Source organism: Sus scrofa, chromosome 10 (genome assembly GCF_054392235.1).
Source record: "Sus scrofa isolate SSC_HxYL_T2T_F1_AM1 chromosome 10, Sscrofa_HxYL_maternal_Yorkshire_Landrace_v2.0, whole genome shotgun sequence".
NCBI lineage: Eukaryota > Metazoa > Chordata > Mammalia > Artiodactyla > Suidae > Sus > Sus scrofa.
The window spans coordinates 94,730,773-94,758,185 of NC_139392.1; the positions used below are offsets into that span (position 1 = coordinate 94,730,773).

Genomic DNA, 27,413 nt, shown 5'->3' on the forward strand with positions numbered 1-27,413 from the left:
CGGAAGGCGGTGTGTCGGGGGGCGTTTCTGGAGGTTCCGTGTCCTCTCTCGCCGTTACCCTTGTGATCCGGGCGACGCTGGGCCTGTCAGGCGTCGAGTGGACGGTGGGTTGGACGTCGGCTAGGCCGCCGGCCCACGGGACGGGCCCGGACAGGTTCCGGGCGAGCCTGGCCTTGCGGGCCTCAGCTTTGAACCAGAGACAACCAAACCTGCAGACCCTCGCTGTCCCCAGCGCCTGTGCTCTGGCGACGCTGGAAACGCGCCCCCTCAGCGCACGAGCCCTCACTCCGGGCAGGGTCGCCCGTCCCCAGGTCAGTAACGCCCGCGGCTTCCTCCAGCCCCAACGTGAGCTTCCCTGCCTGAAGGGCGCCAAGGCCAGGCCTGTCTGATGGGCAGGGTTGCGGGCGTGGCTAGCCCAGTGCCTGTCGCCGCGGTCCACTGCACGTCGGGGACCCCCGGCCCGCTGCCCCCTGGAGGGGGAGGGGGAGTGTGGCCGCCTCCACAGCGCCCAGGCCCGCTGCGTCCCCGCTCTTACGAGGCCGAGCCTCCTCCGGGGGGACCCGGCCCGGCTTCACCGTTGTGTCACTGTGGCCTCAGTCGAGCTCTGCGGCTCCCACCTTCTTTATGTGTAGAAGGGAGTGGGTCGCCTGGGAGTGAAAGCGCGGTGACAGGGCTGACAGGGCTGGTCGGAGCCTCCTGGGAGGCCCAGCCTGTCCAGGCGTGTGCGGCTGTCTCATCACGCTGCAGCCATCCTTTAGGATGGGCTTGTGGCCAAGGATGGAGACAGTGAGACTCCGGAAAGTTAAAGCCAGAAAAGATCCCAATTGCATGGCTGGAAAAGCACCTTGGGCCCATCCCCGCGCCACCCGTGGTTCCGTGTGGAATATCCACGCCTCACCGGGGCGGGGGTGTTTGCGCCCGAGTCCCCGCCCGCCCTGTTCGGTTCAGGTGTGCCTATGACACATCCCCTCACGCCCGTAAGCCTCAGCTGGAAGCGGGTGTCACGTGTACCCAGAAGCTTTCAGAGCCTGTGCAAGCTTCCTCTTCGTCTGCCTGGGTCCCAGAGGATGGGCAGCCCAGACGAGGGTCCAGGCCCCGAGGGTCACGCCTTCCTGCAAAGTCATCTTCCCTCTGCTGGAATCGCATTGAAAGGCTGCTGACGTCACCATTTAGGACCAAGAAATGACTACTCAGTCATGTCCAGTTGCCAGTAATCCTCTGCTTGTTTAATTTGCAAAAGTCTCTGCTTGGTATTTAGTGATTGGGATGAAGCTTCCACGGAACACACATGTTTGCTGCATTGCTAAACTCGTGTCAGTAAATGCTTCTTTCTTAGGCAGTGAACAGTGAATAAAGCTAAATGTGAATTTGATTATTTGAGGTAAGCTGCAGTTCCTTGGATAAAGTTTCAGAAACTATAGAAATTTGGGAGCTCCCGTCGTGGTTCAGTGGTTAATGAATCTGACTAGGACCACGAGGTTGCAGGTTTGGTCCCTGGCCTTGCTCAGTGAGTTAAGGATCCGGCATTGCCATGAGCTGTGGTGTAGGTCGCAGATGCGGCTCAGATCCTGTGTGGCTGTGGCTGTGGCGTAGGCCAGTGGCTACAGCTCCAGTTGGACCCCTACCCTGGGAAGCTCCATATGCTGCGGAAGCGGCCCAAGAAATGGCAAAAAGACAAAGAAAAACTATAGAAATTTGTTATGATTATACATCTGAGATAAATTAGGTTTTGTGACTATTTTCAGAAATCCAAATTCAGAAATGAAATCAGGTCTGGGTAACTCATACTCCATACATTCCAGTTTTAATGTAACTTAATCACGATGCAATGAAACCTGGATAAATATTAGCCAATATACAGGATAAACAAGGCAGATAATCTGATAACTCAGACATGGTCTTTCAAGGATACAGCATTTTAAGTGATGGAGACACTGTGTGTAACGCTTAAAGGTATTAGGCCAGAAGAAGTGATTCTGTGTAAAATGAATAGTCACATGCAAAACACCACCACCCACCCTTGCTGTGTTTGGGGGGGGGGGGGTCCTAAAATAATTTTTAAACTGTGAACTAGCACACGGGGAGTTAGTACTTTTTTGCATCATGTTATAAATCAAAAGCTTCTCATGCCAATCGCATTACCTACAAAAGGAACAGGAAAGGCCTCATCGTTTTTTAACGATTTCTTTTGCATGACGTCTGTCTGTGTTTCTCCTGTGACTGCTGTGAGAGGCACGTAGGAAAACAGTGGTAGGAAAGCAAAGTGGAAAACAGGCTTCTGAGAAAAATTCGTTTTTGTTCAGCAGTGCTAACTGTAAAACAGTAGAAACATTTGAAATATAAGCAGTGAACTCTGCTGTAACCCCAAGAGCACACAGCCTTTTGGAATACACGGGCCAGTGTTCGGCATGACCACGCGAGAGCCGCCGTCAGCCGTGCTAGAAGGTGTGTTGCCTGCAGCGGCGTGCGCCTTCCCGTTGTTTTTACTTTGCTGTCACAGAAATGGAATTTGCATCGACGAGGCAAGCAGGAACCATGCAGATACTCCAGGCTCTTCCGAGCTCCTCAGAAAGGTTCGTGCACAAGGTCCGTATCGCCGAAGTGGAGGAGACACGGAGGCAGCCTGTGGAGGGGCCCAAGTCTCCACTCGGACAGGGGCCTCCAGCGGGGCTGGGAAGCCCTCTGAGCCAAAGTCGGGGCATTTGCGACAAGAAAGGGAGGAGCAGCCCAGGCATCCAAGGCCTCCCTTTCAGAATAAAGTTCCGTGGAGACTAATTCTCCTCCAGTCTGTCCGCAAGAGCAGTTCCTCAGAGCTTCACGACTCTGGCCTCACATGTCATCAGCTCCACGTTAATTCCACTCATCTTTGTCCTCTTCCTCCGTCAACAAGTATTTACGGAAAAGCTCTCAGCGGCTGGCACTGTGAAGGTGCAGGACAGAGAGATGCAGTAGGGACACCACCCGCTCCTCAGCGAGTCTCTAATAACAGGGACACCTGTGCCCTCGAGGTCCCAGAGGCAGGACTGAGCACTGAGCACCGACCCCGTCCTCCAGGAGGGCTGGCTGGGGGGGCGCCTCACCCCACGTGGCTCCGGGGGTTCTTAGAACACGTTTCCCCTGCACGGTCTGGGAAGGGCCATGTGAAGGGCTGGCCAACGACCAACAGACCCCTGGGCGCTAGGCACTCCAGCCTTCTTCACAGGAGACGAGACCCCAGCTGAGCAAGCCGAGTGCGTGTCTTCAGATTCCTGCATGGGGTTCAATTCTACTCTGCTGGGCAATGGTGGAAATTTAAAACGACAGACGTGTTTCGATGTGGGAGAATCTCCGTGTCCAGATTAGTTGTATCATCTGGTCCAAATGATGTTACTGTAGTTGATACGTACGTGCCAAGGTCCACTGAGGTGCAGGTGGGTGATAGTGGGCAGACAGGGCTGTAGATGGATGATGGATGGGAGGGGGAGGGGGAGGGAGAGGGAGGGCGTCCGTGGCTCACACACAGACGAGAGGGCGTCCCTCTAGTCTCGAGGGTGGCCTGTGACTATCCTGAGGAATCTAAGTGTATCTGTGTATTTTATTTATTAAAACTAAAAGGCAGAGACATTAGCAATTGTCATTTTGGGGTTGTGGATATTCAGCCATATGATGGCATATATATTTCACCTTTTTTTCAGAGTTAACCAGCATCTTACAGTTTTTAAATAGATCTAATGATTTTCTAAAGCAATTTCACTTTTCTACATTTGCTCGCAGTTGAAGTAATTTCATCTGCCACATAGAAGAGCTTTTCAAGGGCAGGATGTTTCCGAAGAGTTTCCCTTTCTTGCCGTGTCAGTGTCCACCAGAGGCTCTGCCTCAAGCATTTCATGAGCAAAGATTCAGTCACAGGCAGCGCTGGAGACAAGGGGAAATGTGAGACCCGGTTAAGGAGACGGTTGCCTTAACCGTCCTTGGACGTGGCCGTGGGGTTCAGCCGTACAGCCAGAGAAATAGCCTGGGAGCAGGGTTCCAGCAGGAGACCACTAGGTGAGGTGGGCTCGGGCAGGTGGAAGTGGGCCGAGCCGCAGGTGACATGATGGAGTGGAAGGCTTTCCGGGTCCGGGTCCCTGGATATGGCGACTCTCAGAAAACCGTCCTTTGAGACGGCAGATGGTGTCAGAATTGCAGTGAGGTTAGACCCGCAGAGCAAGTCGGGGCGTCTCAGAGGAAACCCCACACGCAGCTGATGTCCTGGGAGAGCCAAGTGGGCGGCGCAGAGCCGGGTCGCGTGGGAAGGCGTCTCAGCTTCCCTGTCCACCCCGCAGGGCCGCCGTGCCCCCGGTGCTTCGCAGGCTGCTTGCCCACTGAGGACAGGGCCTGCCAGCGCCCTGCTGTGCCCCTTGGGACTGTGCCCCAGAGGTCGACAGTGTTCACTCTGGCACGTGCACGTCCCCTTCGCTCATCAGCTGTTTCTACTTGTCAGATTCCTGCTGGCTCTTCAAGACCCAGGTCCGCATCACCTGGGGGAATCGAAGCTCCTAGTTCCCCACAGAGGCCCCTGCTAGGAGTTTTCCTTACGCGGGATCCGCAGGCGCCCTGATCTTGGGCGCCTGGCCCCCGGATCAGTGAGGGGTCTGCGTGCCTTGTTCTCTGCGCCCAGAACATCCCCACTGGTCCCAGGCGGGGGTCACACTCTGTTCCTTCAACACAATCTTGCCTAAACCCAGACCTCTGACGAGAGACTCCCGGCCCCCACCTCGTGCGGGTGACAGCACCCTCTCCATCGCAGGAGAGAGTGGGTCCGAGTCTGAGGCCCAGTAGTCGCCCACATGCCTTCTGTGCCCGGTCCCTTCCTCGTCTCTCCCGGCGGATGGAGGACCCTGGAGGTGGCCAAGAGAGGCGAATGGACACAGACGAGCCTCCACACCTGAGGCTGTGCCTCGTGGGCAAGGGGCAGGTCTCGGGGGGACAGGGGCTCTGGTGCCGGGGCAGTCTTCATGGTCCTTGTGCCCCGCCCCCCAAACAGAGTAGTCATGGCCTGTTTGGGTCTCCTGTTAAACAATCAACATGCCTTTTTTCTTATTGTTATGTTCATTAAAATATAAATATCGCTTAAATGAAACTATTTTAAATGATCCACGTATAGTTGACAGGAACACCAGCAGTTACTGCTTCTAAGCATCGTCCATGTGCAAGCCCTGTGCTAAGAACTGAGGGTGATCTCGAACCTTCCCTGTGGCCTGGTGTGTAATTATTGTTATACCTGTTCTATACAGGCAGGTTCAGTGTTGTCCGTTGAGTGAGGAGCCGAAATGCAGACCCGCTTCCTCCGGGTTCAGAGCCAGACTGTCTCCACTACGTCACGCCTGGACACGTCTCCCTGGCGGTCCTGGGAGGACCGAGTGAGCCGGACCCACAGTGTGCTCTGCTGCAGGACAGCTGCCCAGCGCCTGGGGAGGCGACGGCTGCAGGACCAGGCTCCCGTCGCCAGGCACCGGTAAGGGGTCGCGGGGGCTCGGTGTCGTTGTCCTCAGACGTCTGCCGAGGGCACATGAGTGCCCTGTGAGTCTTAGGCGAGCCGGAACGGCGCGGGGAGCAGGGCTCTGGCCTTGTCTGCGAGGGAGGACCCTGGACGGCACCTCCTGCCGCCCCGCCACCTCTGCCCCTGCTTTAGCTCGTCAGTCCTGGAGGGCGAGGTTATCCCTCAGACATTCAGCCTTCGGGAGGGAGCACCGCTGTGGGCAATGCTGCAGTTCCATTGGCGCAGGTGCCGCCTGGCCATCCAGGCGTCTCCCGTGGGTGGCATTCTGCAGGCTGATGGCTGAGAGGCGGGCATCGGTGCCGGTGTGTCAGACTCGGGAGGGGAAGGCCGAGGAGCAAACGATTCAGGCCGTGGAGGAATCCCACGAACTCCAGTGAAAGGCCCTGGCTCGTGGGAGGTATTTCATGCAAGCGAGCTCTGCGTACAACTGGGAGAGGGTGAGAATCGAGCCAGCCTTAGTCAAGGACCCGGGAGAGGCAGTCCTCGGAGTCCAGCCCCAGAAATACCGAAAAGCCCAGCGGGCAGGAGGAGTTGAGACCTCCTATCCTTTGTCCCTGGAGACAGTGCCTCTAAGAGCGCAGCACTCGGAGAAGGACGAGGTGGTCAGGCACGTTTTCCTGTTACTACCGAGACTGTGGCCCGGGAGCCTCCTTCCAGCCTGCTTCCAGGTTTAGGGTCTTCTCACGGGGTTGCTTGTTTGGGGCGGGGGCACGGGGAGCAGCGGAGGCAAACACTAGTGAGGCTGCTTTTGTGACCTGCGACACTGCTGAGGTGTTTTAGATGGAAGCAGCTGCCATGGGGGTGGCAGTCACAGGGGGCTGAACCGTGTGGCGCAGGAGGGGCTCTGGGCGGGCTCACTGCCCCCGGGCGCCTCACCGGTTCCCGCCACGTGCGTCTTCCTCGCTTTGCACCCCGGGGACCGCGTTGCAGTGGGAGTTTTCAGTTTCTTTTTAATCAGCTTGTGAGACGCCCAAGTGGCACATGGTAAAATGCACTGTCTTTAAGGGAGCCTGTGAGGGGCTTGGACAGAAGGACTTCCAGATCTTTTAACTACAACCACAAATAAGACCTGCCATTTCAGGCCCCCGAATGTTCCTTTATCAGCTGTGCGGTCAGCCCCCTGTCCTGCTCCCTCCCCTGACTCATCCTGCTCTCCATCCTCTCCCTCTCAATGTTCCTTTTTCACGAGCACCTGTAACTGGAATCGGACCGCGTAGATGTGTGGTCTCTCTAACTTGGCAGAGAGCTGCTGGATGCGCCAGTGCTGCCGTGAGTCACGTGCTGGTCGTGCTGTGTCTTGTTCTGCTGTGGATTCACCATCATCTGTTTCTCAAAAGCCCGTGGGCATTTGGTTTCCCCGCATATGAGTGGTTACGATTAACAGTCGTAAACATCCGTCACGTGGGTGTCCTCATGTTTTCATTTCACTTGAGTAGAGAAGTCTGGTGGAATCCCGGGGCCTTATGATAAGAATGTCTAATTCTGTAAGAAACGACCACACTGCTTTCAAAATGGACTGTACTATTTGGCATTTACATGAGCAGTGTTTAAGGGTGCCCGTTGCTCCGTGTCCTAGCCCACACTTGGTTTTGTCAATTTTTTGTCTAATTGTTTTTAGTCATTCTAGTGGAAAAATAGGGTGTCATAGTATGATTTTAGTTGGCATTTCATTATTAATGAATTACCTTTCCATCTTTTTACGGAACATCTGTGTTTTTTATAAAGTTCTGTAATACTTTGCCCACTATATATTGGATTATGTCTTTTTATTATAGAGGTTGGAAATTTCTTTATACATATTTGCTACTAGTTCTTAATCACCTACCTGTTTTTCAAGTGTCGACTCCCAATCTGTGTTTTCTCCTTTCGTTTGGTTAGCAATATCTTTCCAGACCAAGAGCTTTTGATGTAATGAAGTCTGTCAGTTTAGCTTTTATGACTTTATGTGTAAATGGAAGAGGTCATCCTTACTCCTTGAACATGCGGTGCTGCCGGCAACCATCAGGAAGGGTTTTCCGGTTCTGTTCTATGGTGCACAGCCGTCAGTCACTATGCCAGTACGTACTGTCTCTGTTCCTCGATGGAGAATCCTGAGAACCAGGTGATACTCTCTTTCAAAATCATTTTGGCTATTCTAGGTCATTTGTTTTCCAAATAAATTTTAGAAAGCGCTTACATATTTCAAAAAAGTGAACTGTTGCAGTGTTTATTGTGTTGCCTCTCTAAGTAACTTTTGGGAGAATTGACCATTTTACATTATTACTTTTATCTCCATAAATATGGTATATGCTTTTTTCTTTAAGAGGTTAATTTAGATTTTAGTTTTACTCAACAATATTTTATAGTTTTCAGCAGAGAAATTGTACACACATATTTTACCTTTACCCCTAAGTATTCCAGAGTTTTGATGCTATTACCAATGTATTTTGTAAATTTTAATTTTAATTTTTTATTGGTAATTATGGAAAATATTGGTTTCTGTATTTCAGGCTTGTTCCTAAAAATTTGCTAAACTCATCTATTTTGGTTGTGTTTTTCGGAATTTTTGGATTTTCTTTGAAAATTATTTTATATCTTCAACTAAAAACACTCTTACGTTGCCTTTTCATTTCTAACCTTTGGAAAACAGCATCTCGCCTCACTGCTTTGGTTACGTGCGCAGATGTGAGCAGGGAGGCGAGGGAGGCCCTCCTCGCGCGCATCTTAGAGCAGGTCTTTCCTGGCGGCTGATGGCATCCTCGTATGAAGTTGGGAAAGTCTCCTCTCTCTACTTTGGCTGAGCATTTTCATCAGGAATGGACTTGGCCTAAACTCATATAATGGAATTATATACTTTTTTCTTATTTTAATGTATTTTATAGGGAACTGCAGTAAGGTGATTTTCACGTGTCGATACAGTCTTGCTTTCTTGGGATGCATTTCAGTGGGTCATCCTACATTTTTCTCATTATTTTTGGATTTGGTTTTTAGAAATTTGGGTAAGTGATTGCTGTATCTCTGCTCATATGGACTACTGCTTTGTACTCTATTTTTCTTGTAATTTTTTTATGCTTTTGCTTTTAGTGTAGTTCTAGTCTCATCAAGTAAATTGAAATGTGTTTTCTCTTATTTTCTGGAAGACTTTGTATTGAATTGCTCTTATTTCTTCCACAAATTCTTTGGTAGATTTTACCAGGGAAGACGTTTGGAATTGGAATAGTGAATTCTTGGTAATTCTGGTCACCGGTCTCTGGGTCCAGATTGTACACTTTCTATTTAGTCTACTGGATATATTGCCTTATGATTTTAAAAATTATTTCACCCTTTTAATGCCATTAGGGTCTACAGTGAGCTAAATCTTTTATTCGCAATATTGGCAATTTATGTCTCCTTTTTTTTCCTTGATCACCTTAGCTATAATTTTAATAATCATCTTAATCTTTTCATAAGGTCGGTTTCGGTTCCACTGGTTTCTAGTTTTGTGTTCTCTATTTCATTGATTTTTGCTCTTATATTTTCCCTTTTCTCGGAATTTAATTAGTTTTTTCTTTTTCTATTTTCAAAATTTGGAAACGTATACTACTGGTTTGAGACTGTTTTTCATTTTCTAACATAAGCATTCCATGGATTAAAGCCCCTCTGAGCACTACTTAGATACATCCGATGCAGTTCCATGATTCTGCTTCATTTGTATTCAGTTAAGAGACAGTATAACTTCCCTCAGATTGCTTCTTTGACTATTGGATTATGTAAAGAATGTTGTTTAATTACCAACTATTTGGATGTTGCCAAGATACCTGTGTGTTGCTGACGTTTCTGGTTCCCTTGTGTTGTGTTCAGAGAACATGCTTAGTGTGATTTCAGTGCCTTTATGAGTGTCGATATCTGTTTTATGGCCAAGAGGACAGTCTGTGTTGACAGCTGCCTCACTGCACCTCACCGTCATGTGACTTCCTCTGATGCTGGGTGCAGTGTCCTCCAAAATGTCAGTTCGCTAAAACCAGGAGGTCGGTATAGTTCAGGGCTTCTGTATGCTTGTGTTTTGCAGGCCCGTTTATTCTTTCAGTTACCAGGAGAGGGTTGTTCAATGCTCCAGAAGTAATTTTGGATTTGCTTATTTTCACTTCTACCAGACTTGTCTTAAATTTTTGAACTTAGTTTTATATACAGTAATTCTTCTTGATGAATCATCTCTTTATTATTATATATGTCTCTCTTCAGGTGGTAATATTCCTCATTATATGGTGTACTTGGATATTAATTAACTGATAATTAACACACACATTTGCTTATAAGTACATATATAATGCTTATATATTAGATATGCATACCTGTCTTTCAAAAATATTTCATAATTTTAATGTTTTAAAATTCATAATAAAATGCATGTGCATTTTGTACAGTTCTAAAGCAGTTTCTGATACAAATGTAAAACTGACAATTTGGAATAACTTAATTACTGTGTCAAGGTACATATTGAAATTAAATGTTCTTCTACTTGATTCCTTTAATCTTCCTACTTATCCTCAAGCCAGGTCATTTATCAGCAAATAATTAATAGAAAATTTTTTCTGCACCATTATTTTTGAGAGATTGATAACTAAGTGACCATTTAATAAGTTAAAAACCAGATTTGCAATGATATACCTGAAAGGATTCAGAAAATAATCATTATAGCATCAAATAAATCTGGTTTCTGAAAATGCATACGGAATTAAGACAGCGTATTCTTAAGCGTATTCAGAAGTGGTTATTTAGTCTGCTTGAATATTCTTATATTTATACTACCTTTAAAGTTTTTTAAACTGTCCTTGCTTCTCCCAGAAGCCACTATTGAGGTTGATATTCATTTTCTCTTTAAACATGTTGATATTCCTCTTGACTCTTAACTTCTGCCTGTTCCTGGGATTGAAGTGGGATGCTCGCCTTCCTTCCTGAAAAGAAAAGGCCTCACCCCTCACCCCTCATCCCAGACAGCGTTCACATTCAGGCTCCCAGCTCTGGCTTGCATTGTCCCATCGAACAGTCTAGACTCACTGTTAAGGCCATGAGCCCTGTCGCTATTCCCTCTGTGCTCACACTCAGGGGCTGTAGTCAAGACAGAGGGACTGTTGTTGCACGCCTTGAGTGTTAGAGCCCTAAAAAGACCCTCCCTTGTCAATGTCCCATAAACAGCCGTACATTTAATATTGCCTAAAAGATGAATACACGCCGACATACTGGCAGGGCTTCTTTCCAGCACTCCAGAGGCCCACATTTGCCTGGTCCATCAGGGCCTGAGGGCTCCACCCTGGTTTTGAGACAGGTTTGATGACCTAGAGTAGAAGTCAGGCAAACAGCTTGAACTCCGGCACGAAGCGATCCATCGGAGTAGAGGAACATAGCCCATGAGACAGGAAGAAACTTGAGCTAGCATCCTACTCAACAGTGAAAAGTTGAAAGCATTTCCTCTAAGATCAGGAACAAGACAAGGATGTCCACTCTCACCACTTTTATTCAACATACTTTTCAAAATCCTAGTCATAGCAGTCAGAAGAAAAGTAAATAAAAGGAGTTGAAATTGAAAAAGAAGTAAAACTGTCACTGTTTGTAGATGACATGATGCTCTACATAGACCCCTAAAGACAGTACCAGAAAACTGCTCAAGCCCATTAATGAACTTGGGAAAGTGCAGGGTACACCGTTAATACACAGAAATCTGTTGCACTTCTATACACTAAGAGCTAAAGATCAGAAAAAGAAATTCAGGAAACAATCCTACTCACTACCACATCAAACAGAATAAAACACCTCGGAATAAACTACCTAAGGAGACAAAAGACCTGTACTCTGAGAACCATAAGACACTGATGAAAGAAGCTGACGGTGATGCACACAGATAGAAAGACATAGCCTGGCCTGGGATTGGAAGACTCAATATTGTCAAAGTGACATACTGCCAAAGGCGATTACAGATTGGGGGCAATCACTATCAAATTACCGGGCATTTTCCACAGAACTAGAACAAAAAAATTTTTAATTTGTGTCGAAACACAAAAGACCCTGAATAGCCAAAGCAATCCTAAGAAAGAAAAATGGAGCTGGAGGAATCAGGCTGCCTGGCTTAAGCCTATACTACAAAGCTACATTCATGAAAACAGTACAGTGTTGGCACAGAAACAGACATATCCTAATCAATGAAACAGGATAGAAAGCCCAGAAATAAACCCACACACTTATGGACAATTAATCTACCACAAAGGAGGCAAGAACATACCGCAGAGAAAAGACAGTCTCCTTAATAAGTGGTGCTGGGAAAACTGGACAGCAACGTGTAAAGAAGAGAATTAGAACATTGTCTAAAAATAAAGTCGAATGGCTTTAAAATGTAAGACCAGATACTATAAAATTCCTGGAGGAAAACATAGAACTCTCTGACATAAATCACAGCAATACCTTTTTGGTTTCATCTCCTAGAGTAATGAAAATAAAAACAAAAATAAGTAAAATGGGCTTCCTTAAACTTAAAAGCTTTTGCACAGCAAAGGAAAACAAAAAAGACAGCCTACAGAATAGTAGAAAACACCTGCAAATGAAATGACTGAGACTAATCTTCAAAAGATACAAACAGCTCGTATAGCTCAGTATCAAAAAATCAAACAACCCAATCAAAAACTGTCCGAAAATCTAAATACACAGTTTTACAGAAAAAGATATATAGATGGCTGAAAGGCACATGAAAAGATCCTCGGCGTTTCCAGTTATTAGAGAAATGGCAATAATTAATGAGGTATCACCTCACACCAGTCAGAATGGCCACAGTCAAAACTTCTGCCAACAGTAAGTGCTGGAGAGGATGTGGAGAAAAGCGAACCCTCCTAGCCTGCTGGTGGGAATGTAAATTTGTCCAGCCACTATGGAAAACAGTATGGAGATTCCTAAAAATCTAAAAAGAGAGATACCATCTGATCCTACAGTCCCACCCCTGGGAATGCATCTGGAGAAAACTCTAATTCAAAAAGACACATGCCCCCAGTGTTCATTGCAGCACTATTCACAATAGCCAAGATATGGAAACACCCTAAATGTCCACCAAGAAAGGAATGGATAAAGAAGTGGTGCGTGTCTGCAGTGGAATACTGCTCAGCCATGAAAAAGAATAAAATAATGCCATTGGCAGCAGCGTGGATGGACCTAGAGATGATCACACTAAGTGAAGTAAGTCAGAGAAAGGCAAATACAAGATGACACACATGTGGACTCTAAAAAATGATATAAATGAACGTATCTACAAAACAGAAACAGGTTCACAGACACAGAAAACACACTTATGGTTACCAATAGGGAAGGATCGGGAGAAGGCGTAAATCAGGAATTAACGTGTATGCACTACTGTGTATAAAATAGATAAACACCAAGGACCTACGTACAGCCCCCGGGAGCTATGCCCCATATTTCATATCAATCTGTGGGAAATAATCTGAAAAAGAATAGATATACATGTATAACTGAATTACCTTTCTGTACACCTGAAACTAATACAACATTGTAAATCAACTATACTTCAATAAAGAATATTTTTTAAAAAGACTTTTTTTTTTTTTTGGTCTTTTTGGCATTTCTTGGGCCGCTCCCGTGGCATATGGAGCTTCCCAGGGTAGGGGTCGAATCGGAGCTGTAGCCACAGGCCTACACCAGAGCCACAGCAACACGGGATCCGAGCCGCGTCTGCAGCCTACACCACAGCTCATGGCAACGCTGGATCGTCAACCCACTAAGCAAGGGCAGGGACCGAACCCGCAACCTCATGGTTCCTAGTCGGATTTGTTAACCACTGCGCCACGACGGGAACTCCTAAAAAGACTTTTTAAGAAAAAGAAACTTGAAACTTTTCTTTGTGGGAAAGGTATAGGAGAAGGAAAGTTTAAAAAAAGAAAAAAAACTTGATAGTTGAGATTTGGCTCCCGATCTTTCCTACCTAAACCAGTGTGATTCCTACCAGTGCCTGTCGGTAAACAGCCTCCAGCAGCAGCGCCCCAGGTGAAAACCGGCAAGGGGCTTAGGGACGACCTGGTCCAGCGCCCCCTGCTGTTCACATGCTCCCCGGCACCGGCTCTGCCTGTGCCGATTCCTAGAACCCACAAGCGCCTAAGGCAGTGGTCGCCCCTCAGCCAGTTGGGAGGAAGAGCTCTTCCTGTGGGGCCCTCATCTGCCGCCACGTGTTGGTTCGTACGAGTTGGACACAGAGGTCAGGTGGAAGGAATCTCCCTCATCTTCCAGAGGCCAGCCCTCCGTGTGCCTGAAAAACTTTCCACACCCCACCAGCTTTGCACATCCACACCAGCACCCGTCCTTCCAGCATTCACCCACAGGCAGCTAGCATTCCAGCCACTTGTTTAAAATCCCACTCTCTGCAGCCTTTTTAAGGCATGACATTGAGAAGAAGCAAATGCCTTTTTTCTGTAGTCTGGAAAAGGCGGAGGAAGGGGACGTTGGTCTCTTCCTAAAGCCGGTTTCCAGAAATGTCGCAGCAGCATTTATTTTGGGGGTCGCCACACACCATCACATCCGAGCAGGTGATAAATATGATCAGATCTTCCTACGTTTTCAGAAGGAAACTCCAGAAACAGCAGCCTATCATCTGCTGGACAGGGTTACCTGCGTAGGGAAGGAAGAAAACACCGAAAAGGAGAATACCGCTCTATTTCCACACTCCTGCATGTTTTACTTTTAAGAAAATAAAGTTTCTCCAACCCTCAGAGAAAGTAGATAACCAAAACATTCTCAGAACCTTCGGTCCCAAATTCTACGAGTAGATTATTTTTTCACTCGAGAAAGGATTTTGAGAACCCCGTAATCAAATGCACATCTTGAGCACTTGGCGAAAGGGTTTTTTCCTATTACACCTACATATTGATGGGAACTTTTGTAGAATGCTGTATCCATTGAACTCTATCTTCATTAAATCTGAGAAATGTAAAAATCCAAATTCTTGAATAGGTCATCATTTCAAGAAACATGAATTACGCCAAATGTTGATGTGTTAAATAATATCAAGCAGATAAAATCAGTGTTCTTTCATTTCTCTGCATAATGTGTCTTCTACAACCGAACCAGTAATTGCATCAAGATATGGAAGGAGATAGTGCTGAGTGATAATGGGAGAATTTTGCGTAGCACGGGCTCTGGAATTACACACAATTGCCTTGGAAGTGCAGCTCCACCGCTTACTCGTCCTGTGAGATGGGGGAAATTACTTCACGGCTCTGGGACTGCGTTTCCTTCTGTCAGACGCAGGCAGTGAAAAGGAGGCTGCTGCGATGCTGGAGAAAAGCCTCGGAGGACGGTCAGCAGGGCAGGGCAGCCCTGTCATTTCCTGAAAGGAGGACAAGGGGGAAAGGCTCCCCCGCGAGCCCCGCCCATCGCATCACCACCCAGGAAATGGAGACGCGCCGGGAAGTTCAAAGCGAGGCTTTGACATCTCTGCCGCCTCCTGCCGTGTGCACCCAACCCGGCTGTGGGCTCCTGTCCCCGCCTGTGCTGCCAGTCGGGAAGAAGGCCCTCCTTCTCTTAGCTGTACCCTGCGTTTCCCCAAGCCCAGTCTAGACGTGGAAGCCAGGCTGGGCCGATGTGGAGCAGAGCCAGGCCGCACCCTGGCCTCTGAGCGCACAGGGCATCGAGGGCACAGAGGACTCCCGCATCTCCTGCAGCGTCCGGCGCCCACACACTCCACCGTCAGACCTGCCTCGCTAGAATCGGCTTTTCAAGGCGCAGGTTCCCGAGAGGTGGATGGATGGACACGTCCCCGTCTGAGCAGCACTGGCTGGGCCATCCCACTGAGGGAGGAGGAGCCTCGGGGGGAGCGCGACACAGCCAGCCCCCCTCATTTTACACACAGGAGATTGTCAAGACACACAGATTATTTTGCATGCCTTCAAATCCTTGAAAGTGAAAACGATCTCAGTGCCGCGTTACTTCCATAGCGGGGTGAGTCGGGCCACACGGAAGAAAGAGGAGTGAAGAGGCAACACAGAGGAGAGGTACCTTAAGCTGAGTCCTGTGGCTACTCGGCGTGAAACGATGAGCATAATTGACGGGTTTGCCCTTCCGCGTCCCCAGAGGCTCTCGGACCGACACGGTGTAGGAAACAGTGTTGACCTCGGGGACCAGAGCCAGCTCGAGGGAGAGAAGAAAGCTCGCTGCATGTGCAATGAGGTCCAGACTGTCTTCAGCCTCTAGGAATGATCTGGGGAGTTTGCTGGTCGCTAGAACCCTGGGATATTGCTGCAAACCGATTAAGTGAACATTTAAAAGCTTGTTTTCACGTACAGTTTACTCAGTTTATATAAGCAATTATGCCGAATTTGCATGTACAAATGGGTGCAGCTGCAAAGCCGAAGGTTTTTTTTTTTTCATTAGACCTACTAAATTTAAATGAGAAGATAGTTTTAAAAGTTGTGTTTGGCATAGCTCTCTGCCGATGATAAACACAGCCCAGCCACCCTGTGCCAGAGAAAGGTTATTGGGAAGGTCACTCATGCCAAGCACACTAATAGGATTTGAAAAGCATGAAATTCTGTTTTACAGCTAAAATACGAGGAGAGACCAAGTCTTAATCACTTCCACCTTGATCAACTCCCGACGCCTGCCTTCACTGTTTTAAATTAGTTGTAGAAACGGCAGAGGGGTTCAGACGGCAATGCGGTGAAATTCACAGCAGTGAGAATAACATGCAGTTCAAGTCATTATACAAAATTGACAGCATTTTGGTTTCCACTGTTTTTTCTTAATTTCATGCAGGAGCTTAAAGGGTGGACAAGATATTCGAAGGCTGTGGTAGATAGCACCGTCAAAATTTGACTAGATTCTCCCTGAGGAATTGGGACTGCGTCTCCCTGGCTCTTCTGAGCTCTCTCTAGTACTGACTGTTTTTGTACTGCTTAAAAGGGCCTTCATGTACAAGTTTTAAAAGGATGTTCCTTTTGAATACTGATGGCTTCCAGGCAAAGGGAGTGTTTGGTGCACATGTGTGGCCACCTCCAAATTGTGACCAGACACTGATCATATTGAGCGTATAGGTAGGTCATTAGCAAACTCACGTTCTTGGGAGTTTTCTTCATGTTTTAAGCAGTGAGCTAATTCAAGAAGGATCTTCCTGATCATTTTAAAAATCGTTTGTACACAGATATGGTATGCATTTGAGGTTTTCCAAATCCGACAGAAGTGCCCCAGCGTTCATGTACTTTAAATCATGTCAGTGCATCGGAGCTGCAGGCTTGCGTCTTCCGGGTATAAATCCAACAGGACCTTTCCAGCCCAGATGGATCCAACCTTTTTATCTTCATTGAACTATTTCAGGAAGGATCGAGGTGACAGTCAGAGACTCCTGAACACATAAGACCAAGCCTGAAGGTTTCACTTGGTTTGAGGTGTCGTCGAGGACCAGAGCGCCCAGTGGAGTTTGTAAGGTGGTTTGTTCCTGTAACACGCAGGGTCCATCCTACTGTTTTTCTCCATTTACAGATTGCGTGGCGATCTCTGACCAAGGAGTCTTCTTCACTTCCTTTAGGACTTCATGCCTTCCAAGATTCCCTCTGATGAAAGCATTGCCTGTTTGGTGGAATTCAGGGACAACTCACTTAGGTGGGCTGATCTGACCGCTCCCGCGTCCATCAGCAGGCGTTTCACTGTGCCAGAAGCGAAGCTCGCTGACCTGCCTGTGGACACACACACGCGTGCTCTGTGTGTGTCTCAGTGTTTCAGTTCCGTTACTCGGATTTCTCACTCCCCTTGTTTCTCACAACAAGGGCTGACAGTTTATGAGTATTCACAGGTACGCCTGGCACTGCGGAAACCGGCCTATGTGTGTTCTGTTCATATAATTTGCAACACGGTTCTGTGACGTGGGGTGTTATTAGCCCACATTACAGATGTGAAAAGTGTCAGTCACTTGCAGGCTCCCATCGAATAAGTGGCTGATTGACAGTTAGGAAGTAACATTGAAACCCCTTTATCTCAGTGGCATAACTAAAAGCAGCTAAAGATTACATGCAGGATTGCTGGGTGTCAAGTCCAAATATTATCACTAATTAGGTTTCTGGGCTTGGATTCTTGTATGTATAGTTTCTCATAAATTAATGTAAAAAATGAGCTTTTTCACTGTTAAGGTGTGTTCTAGCTGAAAAACTATAAACAGAATCTAATGAAAACAATAAAAACCACTTTTTAAATAAGTTCTTTTGCGCCATTAGATTATCACTTTGAACCTTAAATCTCACTTTTAACCAATTAGATTAAAATATGTGAGAGATTGGCTTCTATATGATCTGTATTGCTCTCAACCTTCTGAAAGTTATGTTGACTTTAAAAATGTATATTCTGGGAGTTCCTGTCATGGCCCAGTAGAAGCAATCTGACTAGTATCCATAAGAATGCAGGTTCAATCCCTGGCCTCTCTCAGTGGGTTAAGGATCTGGCGTTGCCTTGAGGTGTGGTGTAAGTGGCTGTGATCTGGCGTTGCTGTGGCTGAGGTGTAGGCCGGCTGCAGCTCCAGTTGAACCCCTAGCCTGGGAACCTCCATATGCTGCGGGTGCAGCCCTAAAAAGACGAAAAAAAAAAAGTATATTATGGGTTTTAATTTGTCTCATCACAATATTCTCAACTCCATTATTCATAATTAACAAATTAACATCGTAACTGTCCCTGGACTCTGGCCTTGTATTTTTGAGTCCCCACCTTGTCCCTCCCGAGGTCCCTGGCACCAAAAAGCAGGTGTGGTCAGCCGCCCGGACGCACACAGGAAGCTGTGGCCTGTGGGTCCCCCGACGTTAGACACAACGTACAGCTGGAACTACACCCCCACATGTTTTTAAAAATCTTTGCTTCTTCACCACTGGTTTCGTTTACTCACACAGACTTGGGCGTTAGCGTTAGTCTCTTAAAAACCAATGAGGGAGAAAGAGCAGGGCTCTGGGGCCGCGTTCGACCAGCGGGGCCGACATCTGAGACTAAGCGGCGTGAGGACTGAGGCCTGTGCCTGCCGTGACTCCTCACTGAAAGCAGGGCTTGTGGCTGCAGCCCTCGCCTCAGGGACAGAGGCCAGCGTGAATTTCTCTGCTCCCTGCAGCCACCGTTCCGTCCAAGGTCGATGGCCACTGCTAACTGACACCGTCCAGTAACCGCTCACAAGGGGTTAAGCCTCTGGGGAGTGAAACAGGATTGTCTGTGATTCTCCTGCTCTTTCTAACCAGGTCCCCCTTTGGAGCAGCCTCACCCACTATCACAGACGATTGCGTATAAAAATGAGCCAGGACCAGGCTTCGCGGAGCCAATCCATTAAACCAGGCATGGAACAGATAGAGCCATTTCTTCTATATGCCTGCAATAGAATATATTCAGAGCACTTCATATTTCACTATAATTATCAGCAAAATGATTTTCATTTCTTCTCTTAATAAAAAGAGCCTTCAAAATGAATAATACAAAATTTTCTACTCATGTTTAAGACTTAGAATCCACAAAGCATTCACCGGAAAAGAAATGACCCCCAAAATGGATCACAAAGGTCATTCATTGCAGGGTTAAGACACTGTTTTTATTTCTACGAAGGTTTGTGAATTCTCCTCTGGATTAAACTGTTCAGACCCCCACACGTTTTTAGTCAATGCATGAAAGGTGATACCACTTTTTACTGTTTACAGACTTTTGTGCTGCTTTTGAAGTGCAATTTAGACAACTCTGGCCTCTTTATTTCACTTGCTTATGAAAAGTCTGTTAAAGTCTTTTCAAGAAGCTTTGTATAAATTGTCAAGTTTGTGTGTTTTTAAAAGCTGTTTGGAGAAGTGAAAGCTGTAACAATTAGATTATTTTAATATGATGTGGTCAATGTGTTTATTCAAAGTATATCTATGAAAGACAAATTTAAATAATCTCAGAAATGCATATACACTGTGTGTGTGTGTGTGTGTGTGTATACACACCTGGAGAAGGACACCCCAGTTGCAGCTCTTCTGATCTGAAATTTGGATTTATGTCTCGACTGCTCACCTCACTCCCATCCCCCCTCCCTCTCTGGTTCCATCAGAGTTTTCTCCTCCCCACTTTGCCAGGTGAGCCCCTGGGCTCTTTCCCAGAAGACTCTGTCCTGTGGAGATGCTGAGTCTTTAACTCTGTGCTCTGCCAACTGAGAGCTGAATTATCCAAGGTCACAGGGCCTCCGTGAGATTGGTGACAAAGTGTATTTTACCGCCCAGTTAAGTGCTTTGACCCATCGTGACTTGGCAGAGAATACCGTTGATAACTATCAGTTACTGATCTGAACACACCTGCTTTGATGATGCCTGTAAAGAATTTACTCAATTAATAAAGATGTTTCCTTTGTCTTCCATTTATAGAAAACATCCAGTTAAATTGACTGGGTTCAGCTAAGACCGCTCATCACTGGGCCCGGTGAACCCAATGAATGTGCTTTCTCTCTGTGTCTCAGATTCCACTCGCAAATCCAGACCATGAATGGAACCTACACGCATGGTTTGAAAATGTAAAGATAGATAACAAAGCAGAGAAATAGGCAGATGATAGCGAGGACGGAGATAGATAGATGGAAATCTACTGAATTGCACCGCCGCCATCAGGGACTGCTTGCTGGATTGTTGCTGTGGTCCTCAGCAGCATCAGGACAGGCATTTCATTCCAGAGATTCCAGAGAACGCGCTGTTAGACTCTTAGTCCCTGGGTTTGAGGGTCGTATTTCAGATCAACCGGACAAGGAAAAATGTATTCACTTACATTGAAGTGCGCTGCATTATAGGTTAGTATGTATTGTTACGCATTTCTTACGCACGCACACGCATAAATGTAACTCTAATGGAATTTTCTGGGCCCCTCATTCCCAAGGACGTCTCCGCCTGCACTCTGTGTCCCCCACACACACCGGTCCACTGGAGGACCGTGCTCAGGGACCCCAAAGGTGGCGCTGCACAGGGTGCTCTGCCTCTCACCACATGGTGTTAACGGATAAACCAAGGTCGCCACTTCCCCCCGCCCCCGAAACTTGACAGCTCAGCAGTGGACAGATGCGGCTTTGCTTTCTTGAGGCTCACACAGGAAAGGGTAAAATGTCCCTCTTTCCAGGTGTCACGTGGTCGCTCCAGTGGGAGTAAGTCGTAGCCGTGTGTCATAGAGTTTAGGGATCAGCTTCCGCTCTCCAGCTGCCGTTCACCAGGCCCTGAAGAACACGCAGTGCCAGACCCAGCACCCAAGCAAGGCTCTGTGCCCACCCAAACCCCACTGCTCTGCAGGTCTGTGCCAGAGTTTCCTTATGTCATCCGATGTATCCAGCCTTTCACACGCACAGGGCTCTCCAGCTGCGGCTCCTGAGACGAGACGCTGGCGGGGCTGAGCATCTTCGAGGACCCAGGGCAGCAGCGGACCACCCACCGCTGAGGCTGCAGACACGCCAACACCGCCAAGGGCGCTGCGGGCTCAGTCGCTGCACCCGGCGGGAGCGCGGCTCTGCCCCCGGCCGTCCTGCTCCTCTTGATTCCTCGGCGCGGCAGCCCCCGCGGGCCTGTCAGCGGGAGCAGGGCCCCCGAGAAGGGACTCCAGGGACCGCGTCTCTTTCCGGAGCTTCCACGGCGGGACGACTTTGGGGCCAGGGCGGTCTTCACGTGTCTATGGGTCCCGAGGCCAGGGCGTCATCGTCATCGGACCCTGGGAGAGGAGCGGCTGCGGCAGTAGCGCGCCCTCCACTGCGGGAACTTCTGGGCCCAGGTTCCGCGTCCAAGGCCAAGCCCCCCACCCCCACCCCACCGCAGGCTGCCGGCACCGCCGCGAGCCTCCCCAGCGGCCCCCCAGGCCCGGGGCAGGTCCCGCCGCGTGTGCCCAGGCCCTCGCGCGGGAGAGGCGGCGCGGGTGCCGACCACGTGCGCCCAGTGCGGGCCGATGAGCGGGCCCTGGTTGGCCCACAGCAGCCAGTGCTCTGACCACCGGGAGAGCGTGTCCCTTGCCGGTCCCCGCATGTCAGCTCGCCATCGGGACGTTTCATGTGTGACTCCGCCACAGAGGAGGTGATACAGGGCAGCGGCCTCTGCTCCCGGTTCTCTCCTTCCTCCCCGGATTTTCCCAGCAGGCCTCCCTGCGGGGAAACACGTCCTTGAGCCGCTCATTCATTCAGGGTGGACTCACCTGGTCAGTCCCATCCTCCTCCAGGTAGACCGTGTCGTCCCTCTCCTCTCAAAAAAAAAAAAAGGAAAACACATTTTGAAGTGTATTTCCTGTAAGCAGCTTCCTGTCCGTCAATCCAAACTGAAAGCGCAGGAGCTCTGCCTTTTGGTGCCAGTGCCAGTGCTGATGCTGACGGTGGAGACGGCGGGGACGGGAGTGAGCACTTATGAGGCCTTCTGGGCGCCAAGCACCTGGTTCAGAGCTCTTTTCCGCCAGCAGCTCTGACGTGAGCAGAACGTGTCCTGACATCCCAAGTGGAGGAGCCCGAGCTGAAAGTCTGAGACGGAGGACCAGGCCAGGCCGCTGGACGCCAGGGAGCTGCAGCGTGCGCCTGGCAGTGCGGCTCGGAGGCAGCCCGCGGGCACAGCCCTGGACGAGGAAGAAGACGTTTTCTGTGAAGACGATGATGCTCTAGGGGCCGCAGGGTCAATGGGGGACTCTTCCCTGGCTTTGGTCCCCCTTGAAATCAGAACATTGCCTGACGTTCTCAGGCTCTGTGCAGCCTGGAAATCTCTGTCAAGTTAACCGGATTCTAGTTTCGAGACGCTCTACACACACAGAGAGATCAACGCATAACACGCGTCATTGGAGAACGGCTGCGCCTTTGCCAGGGGATGGACGTCGTGTGCTGGCTGTCATCTGCTCTTGTTCTCCCGCCGGCTCACGCACATTTACCTGAACACAGAGTAGATGCTGTAAAGAGGCCCTGTTTTGGTTCCCTCTTCACCAACGCGCTGGCGGGAATGCCCGGGCTTCTCCTTGTGCGGACTGTCTCGTCCTCTGTTGGTCTGCACGGTTTCATCCTGTTTGATCTGCACGAGGGGGTCCCTTACGTGGTTGCCAGGCTCGTACCCTCAGCTGGGTTCATGGGTCTCCCTGTCGGGGGCGCTCCAGAGAACTGCCTGGCTGCCCTGCGCCCTGGTGCTCTGCTCGCGCCGCTGCCACCTCTCCCTCCCTGGTTTCCTTCCACCGCCTCCAGCCTCAGCAGACCCTCTCGCCTGAGCCGGAACTGCTGCTCCGTCTGGGTGGGAGTTTAGTCGCCGTGAAAGCTGCCTGTGCAGGAAGTGCTGAGCCCCTCACGTGAGACGAGGTTGTGGAGGTTTGGTATTTACCGTTCTAGGCCCAGTGAACGGCCCACGCCCCCAAATAACTGCACAGCCGACAGCTGCTCTTACAGGTTCCGTGTATGTGGAGCCATCCCGTGTGACGTCCACCGTCACCATAGGGCCACTTTGCAGTGGCACATATGTTAAAGCACAAACTTATTCACTAGTTGAAGAGGGCACGTTCCTGACATTGAATAGTCTTAGATACCCAAATGGAATGAAGTCGTTTTTCTGTCATTTCAGTTCTTTTATAAAGAACCTGTAGGTGAAAAAAATCCATGTAATTGTTGATTCCAGTTAGACATGTTGAAACTTTGTGAAGCTCTATAGAGCTCATTTGAACTCAGAAGCTCTTTAATAACCAGATAGATTCTGTGACCTAATAAATAAACTTCCCTTCATCACTCTCCAGCTAATAAGCCTTTACTGGTTTGTCCCTCCTCTGAAGAGGAGGCAGAAATAAGTGAACTCCCAGTGAAAGATGTGTACTTTTGATGAGCTGAGTCGTATCATGATCTTATTTTTAATGAGAGTATTTTAAAGAAGCTAAAAATAAGCCCCTAAATGTAATTGTACACATCATGTACACAAATCCCTGCCATGGGGTTGATACCTAACCCCTGTCTTTGAAATGCTAATTATTGGTTCGGAAAGCGATGGCGGAGCAATGTACAAAGAGGATCCTAATCTGTGGGCTCTAACTGCAGAGCTGAGCCTCTAAAGATCTTGAAGGATGTGTGAGTAAACGCGTGTGTGTGCTGCTGCTGCTGGCGGGATGCGGGGGGCGGGGCGGCAGGGGGTTGGGGGGGCAGCCGCCTTCCTCTGCCTTTCCGTCTGTCTTTTCTGCCTGTACCAACCAAGTACTCTTGTCTCGAGCTCCCTGATGACAGCTCTGAATCAATAGCAGCTTTAGGGATGAATGGCCATCTCCGTCTCTATAGGGTGTATACGTTTGCGCATGTGTATGGATAAAGTACAACTTTCGACACTAACAGAAATCCCTCAGCATCATCAGCATCCTCTGCGCCTTGGGGGGATCTCAGTGCCCCCTCCCAGACAGGACCCTGGATCACTGACCCCAAGCTGGGGATTGACATCCTGCGACGTCGGCGGGGACAAAGCACGTTGTAGAGATGAGATACTTCTCGGACTTGGTAAAAGTCTGCAACCTAGAATCATTAGAAGCGTCTGGTGTTGGAGTTACCGTGCGGTACAGCCAGTTAGGGATTCGGCTGTTTTCACTTCTAAGGCTCAGGTCTCTCCTCTGGCTCAGGTTTGATCTCGGGCCTGGGAACTTCCACATGCTGCAGGCTTGGCCGAAAAGGGGGAGAAAATGCCTAGTGTTGTTCACATGTGCTCCGAGCAACAAACATGCCCTCCCTCCAACACGCGCTGTGGACAGGATCCTCAGAGGAGCGGGAGTAAGAGAAACGCAGAAGGAGCGGGCCTGCAGCGGGGTCAGAGGAGCGGCTAGGCCTTGCATCCAAGACAGCAAAGACCTTACCAAGCCATTTGAGAAGAGGACCTGGTTTATAAAAATGAATTGAGAGTGATCATTTTAATTGCAATCAAGAGTTGGTGGTAACACCCAAACAATGTACAGAATTTACTATAAGATCAGTGTGTGTCAACCACATGATAAATCATTTTCACAAAACTGATTTTCTCGTTGTTTTTTCTCTGGAATATTCCATCCGAACTTTTAAATGCTCAGCCTGCTGCAGTTCTCCCTGATGTGTTCTCATACCCCAGCAGACCTCTGGCTCCTGAAAGAAGCATGGCTGAAGCATCCATGATGGTCTTGTAGCTACTAGAGCAGACAGAGGGGTTCATAATTAAGCCCAAATTCTTTACAAGACGCCCCTGTGTTCTAGAATGTACCACGTTCTACCAAATATTGTGGTTCTCAGAGAGCAGTTGCCAATTGCCACTGCTCACGTTGGCACCTGCTCCCTGGGGCATCTCTCGGACCAGGAGTGGAAGCAGGGACTTGGGATCCGACAAAACTCACAATTCCATTCTTCCGGTTTGTAGTTTTGCAGCCATGTCAGCGTCACTTCATCTTGATACACTTTGTTTTCTGATCTCTAAAATGTACGTCCCAGGATGTAGGCAAGACAAACTCTTGTGGTTGGCGCGAAGCGTGGTGTCCCCTCCCGTGTTCTGTGGCGACCAGCACCTATTAGTGGGCCCTGCCCCTGCTCCCATTCGTGTCCATGGGGACAGCCGGCTCCCAGAAGAGGGGGTGCGGGAGGGAGGTGGAGGGACTTCAGCGTCTCCGAGAGGCCCTCATGCTGCCTCCAGCCAGGTGCCAGAGCCCCTGTCTGCCTTGGGAGGTCCCAGGGACCCCCACATCCTGTGTGTGGCTTGGCAGCCTCTTCTGTCACCTGCTTAATCAGTTCCTCTCCATCACAGAGACTCAGAGCTGCCTCTGTGATCTTGGCCTGTGCCCTGCGATTAGCATTTGTGGAGGCCATCCAGCTTCCCAGAGCCCTCGGCAGGCTCAGTTCAGGGCCTCTGCTCCAGAAGCCCCTGGTATCCCGGACTCGGCAGCATCCCTCCGTGGCCTTCACCCTTGGGGCAGTCCTCAGCTCCACCACGGCAACGTTCAGCCTTATACCTGCTACGCTCCGTCATTTGACTCTCATTTATTTTTGTCTTATTTCTCAAAAACAGTCCCAACAGGGTACGGTTTGTGTTACACTTTCTTCTCCTTCGAAACTACTATAGGCCCCTTGATGCAGGATCAGGGCTTAGCGATGCCAAAAAGGTCTCAGCAGCTTCTGTTTTCTTTGCTGGGATGTTGGTAATTACAATGCAAAGGCCTTAAAGAGAGAGATGGAAACACATGTCAAATCTTCCAGCTGCAAGCGGCACTTTTAGGTAATGTCTTTAATTTTTTAATGTATCCGTGGGAAAGCAGAGATCAAAAAATGCTAGCACGTGTGTTTAACTGACGCAAAACTGGTAGGAGGGACTTCCTGCTTCCTGACCTGGTAGATGGTCCGGGAAGAGAGGGCTGTGCTCTAGGATTTGTGACCAGACGGGACATTCACAAGGAATGGTGTTTAGTTATTTGTTTTCATTCTTAAAAACTTGATCTGTTTATTAATTACAGAAAAACAGGTCTATAGGGCATTAAAAGCATCTTAATCATACATTATTTCCCAATATCAGAATATCATGCTCTTTCTGGTAAATGACAAAAAATAACTAGACGAATATGAAACATGATTTTGTGCTCTCTGTTCTGTTATTGTTTGACTATTTCTGTTTCAAGATAGGTCTTCTTCCATGTCATGTGTCTGGTTAATACTCTACCATTATCATTAAAATGGTGATTCCTGGGGAGAGTTTCATGATGGGAAATGGGGAAAAAACAAAATCATGTGACCTCTTGGCGTGCTGGCTGTGAAGGGGCCTTGTCAGAGCAGGAGGAGCCGGGGAACCAGCACAGCTGCCAGTGCTGTGGGAGGGGGACAGGTGCAGACGAGCAGCCCGAGTTTTCATTCGAGCTGACTCAGCAGGTAGGCTGGTCCCAGGCCAAAGTGAGATATTGGCAATTTAAAGAGGACACGGTCACCTCTGCGGTATTGTTGAGTATTCATTTGACAGGTAGGTTCTCAAGCACTTCACGTGTAGCAGGCACTGTTCACTCGGGTTCAGAAAATCCACACCGCAGGCGTCTGCCCTCGTGGACGTCAGATCCCCGTGGAGAGACGTGGAGGAGAGCGCTAAGTGTCCTGGGTCCCCAGCAAAGCCATGGAGCGGGGGGCCAGGCCCACGGCCCCTCAGGGCGCAGAGCTGAGGTCAGGGAGGACAGGCGCCCGGGTTGGGGGGGTCAGCACGGGGCGCCGTCGGTCTCTATCCAGGGCCAGAGCCAGGGCCTCAAGACTCCTCCTCTAGTGCCTCCGTGCGCCAACCTCATTTCATTGAAACAGAGAATTCACCCAGGGAATTCACCCAGAGAATTCACCCAGGGAGTTCCCGTTTCATCCCAGCAGTAGCAAACCCAACTAGTATCCATGAGGACGCAGGTTCGATTCTTGGCCTCGCTCAGTGGGTTAAGGATCCAGTGTGGCCATGAGCTGTGGTGTAGGTCGCAGATGCAGCTCAGCTCCCTTGTGGCTATGGCTGTGGTGTAGGCCGGTGTAGGCCGGCGGCTGCCGCTCCGATTTGACCCTTAGCCTGGGAACCTCCATATGCCGCGGGTACAGCCCTGAAAAGAAAGGAAAAAGAAAAAAAAAAAAAAAAAAAACCTCACACAGAAGTCCATTTATTAATTGTTAAAAAAAAGAGCCAGTTCCAGTGGCTTGAATTCGAATCACAAACAATCTCGGACACTGGCCCTCCCCTTGAAGCTCGCGGGCAGGCAGCACATCCGAGTGAAGCCCGGCCGCACCCGGGGCCATCGGCCTTCAGAGAAGCCGGTCAGGTGCCTTCTTCTCCTGGGCAGGAAGCGGGACCTGCCCCTTTCCTTGCAGAAAAGTGTTCAGATGATCAACTTTGCGGTCAGGAAAATGAAAGGAAACGGAGACAAAGCGTGACTCTAGCCTGCAATTTCTGCTGAGACACCAGCGAGGCGCAGCGGGACTCCGGCTCGG

At 49.1% G+C, this 27,413-nt stretch overlaps 1 protein-coding gene across 2 annotated transcripts in view; it reads left to right on the forward strand.

Moving 5' to 3' along the window:
- ADARB2 (adenosine deaminase RNA specific B2 (inactive)) overlaps positions 1 to 27,413 on the forward strand; it is a 455,387-nt gene that overhangs the window by 30,396 nt on the left and 397,578 nt on the right. For both annotated transcript variants that reach the window (XM_021065069.2, XM_084980615.1), the window contains exon 2: positions 5,256 to 5,476. In XM_021065069.2, the coding sequence (XP_020920728.2) occupies positions 5,292 to 5,476 (185 nt within the window). In that variant the 5' untranslated portion in view covers positions 5,256 to 5,291. The remainder of the gene's footprint in view (positions 1 to 5,255; positions 5,477 to 27,413) is intronic.